Source organism: Limulus polyphemus, unplaced genomic scaffold (genome assembly GCF_000517525.1).
Source record: "Limulus polyphemus unplaced genomic scaffold, Limulus_polyphemus-2.1.2 Scaffold9695, whole genome shotgun sequence".
In the NCBI taxonomy this organism is placed as follows: domain Eukaryota; kingdom Metazoa; phylum Arthropoda; class Merostomata; order Xiphosura; family Limulidae; genus Limulus; species Limulus polyphemus.
Window position 1 is genome coordinate 1 of NW_013675305.1, and position 2,395 is coordinate 2,395.

The 2,395-nt window shown below is 39.5% G+C and overlaps 1 protein-coding gene across 1 annotated transcript; it reads left to right on the forward strand.

The window, feature by feature from the left end:
* Nucleotides 1–92: 92 nt before the first annotated feature.
* On the forward strand, nt 93–454 carry LOC106476045 (protein ZBED8-like; the record flags this gene model as incomplete). The annotated part of the gene is made up of 1 exon (XM_013936714.1): nt 93–454. A coding segment is annotated over one exon (362 nt), but the record flags the coding sequence as incomplete, so codon positions are not given.
* Nucleotides 455–2,395: the final 1,941 nt, after the last annotated feature.

Consider the following 2,395-nt stretch of genomic DNA (forward strand, 5'->3'; position numbering starts at 1 on the left):
GTGAGAGAGAGAGAGAGAGAGAATGCTAAGAATGTAGGATGGGAGAAGGTCCTATACATTCACTATATTAATTCATAATTATTTCTTTTCAGATTTTGTCATGTCCAAGAAACGTACATACCTGGATTCATATGTACGATATGGTTTTGACTTCATTGTTGTGGATGGTGTGGAGAAGCCTCAGTGTCTGCTGTGCTCAAAAGTTCTTGGAAATGGGTCACTGAAACCTTCAATATTGAAACAGCATCTGGAAGATACACATCCTGCCCATGCATCTGATGACCGTGCTACATTTGAGGCAAAGAGAGCTAGGTTTAGGGCTGCAGGAACACTGCCCAAACTTGGCTTCGTATGTGAGAAGAAACGAAAGCTTGGAGCTTCCTATCATGTAGCGATGCGAATAGCAAAGGCAAAGAAACCTCATGACATAGCCGAGAAGATGATTAAACCTTAGACTTATACTTAGATGATTAAGCCTTAGACTTGAACATTTATGTGGGAAAAACAGAAGATTCAAGCCATTCCCCATTAAATTTAGAACTTGACATGCTCTGTTATTTTTAGGCAAAATTTATATATGTTAATTTGGGGTCATACTAAAATTTTATAAAATTGCAAAACAGAATTAGTTTCTTATGCAGATGGCAAGCTCAGCTGTGTCTATAATTTTTTCAATTGAAATGCCAAAAAAGGAGCCAGTGTAAACACAGACTTCATTGACTGGCATTATCTTTCGTCAAAATGATTGGACCAGTGAAAAATAATGTTGCTTGAAACGTTTGTCCTACGAGTTTTCTGTGTGACATAATGTTTGTGTCTAAAATGCGAGTTAAATAGATTATATTGCAATTTACAAAATCACAGGTATAAAAAATGCTAAACAGACTCAAGCTCTCACTTTCAAAACATACTTACCTTATCTCACACTACAGCTATTACTTGACTGCTAGAGTTTCTTTACCTTTGCACATCTAAACATTGGTTTTATTGACTATAGTTGTTTAAACATTTTACAACAAGTAAAAGCTTGGAATGGTCTATTCTTTCATTTGGGGGGTGGGGGTTGCTGTGAGCCAGACTAGTTTCGGATAATTTTACTCCTCAGTGACCCTGGACACTACCACCAATGAAATATTAAACCAAACCAAGTCTTTATAGTAGTGAGGTACTGAAAATCGAAATGGTACAATTAAGTGTTTTCCACTCACAAAAAAGAAACCTATCATTCTATAGGTATTTTAAGAACTTTTAGCATTCCACCACAATTTAATTCTTCGTATTGTTAGCCAACACTGTTTAAACTATATTCAATTATGTACCAGCTGCCCAGTTCTTAGTTCCTCCTCCATCCCCTGATATTGTGGTTCATGCGGGAAAGTCTACTGCTCAATTACATGAATGGACAGTTATGCCTTGTCTGCCCATTTATCAGAAAAACATGCTTTAACCTACCACTGCCATTTAGAAGCATATTTGGACTCTCAGAGAATAGACCCACTCCTGGAAAAGCAGGGTTCCAGAATGAAGTCTGTCATCAACCTGAATAGATCACAATTTTCTGGATTCATCTGACCCTAACTACGGTGCTGAGATGTTTATCATCCCTACAAATTGTTTTGGAAGTCTCTCAGCGATTGCCACATCAAGTTGATGATGAGTTGTGACCATTGTTAGCATCCACCTTGGTTTGATTATCAGCTTCTGCACTTTCCCTAGTCTCTTGGCTGGTATATTGTTGGATAGCGACGAGTTGTTGGAGAGCATTCTTATACCTGCTGCTGCCCTCTGTGAGTAACATGAGGCCCTTTTCTTCAAACCTTGATTTTGTGGGCATTCCAGAGTCTTTGGATTTAAGGGTTGCATATCTGAATTCATCCCTGTCGTCATTGGCTTTTCGACTTTCCTCAACTCCTACAGTGGGTCATAGTTCCACTGCTGTTCAAATGTCCCAACCCCCACCATCAGCCCCTTGGTACCCATAATAGATTTCACTATAATCTACGAGGTTCCTCCAATTGGTTTGAATGCTGGCTGCAATGGTGGTAACTACCCTATGCTTTTAGAGGATCTAGACAATAGCTTTTTATTCGCTGTCTCTTCAATTTCCCAAGATTTATCCCTGATTGCCTTGAAAGGATGGGTATGAAAATTAATCCATATTGCTTATTCTGTGCTCTCTTTGGAGGCAAGGAGGTTTTTGTGAGTCATATCTCATCAGATCCATCACATTTCTATGTTGTTAGTGGCTCGTTGAATTGTGGGCTAGTGTGTGTGTGTGTGTGTGTGTGTGTGTGTGTGTGTGTGTGTGTGTGTGTGTGTGTGTGTGTGTGTGTGTGTGTGTGTGTGTGTGTGTGTGTGTGTGTGTGTGTGTGTGTGTGTGTGTGTGTGTGTGTGT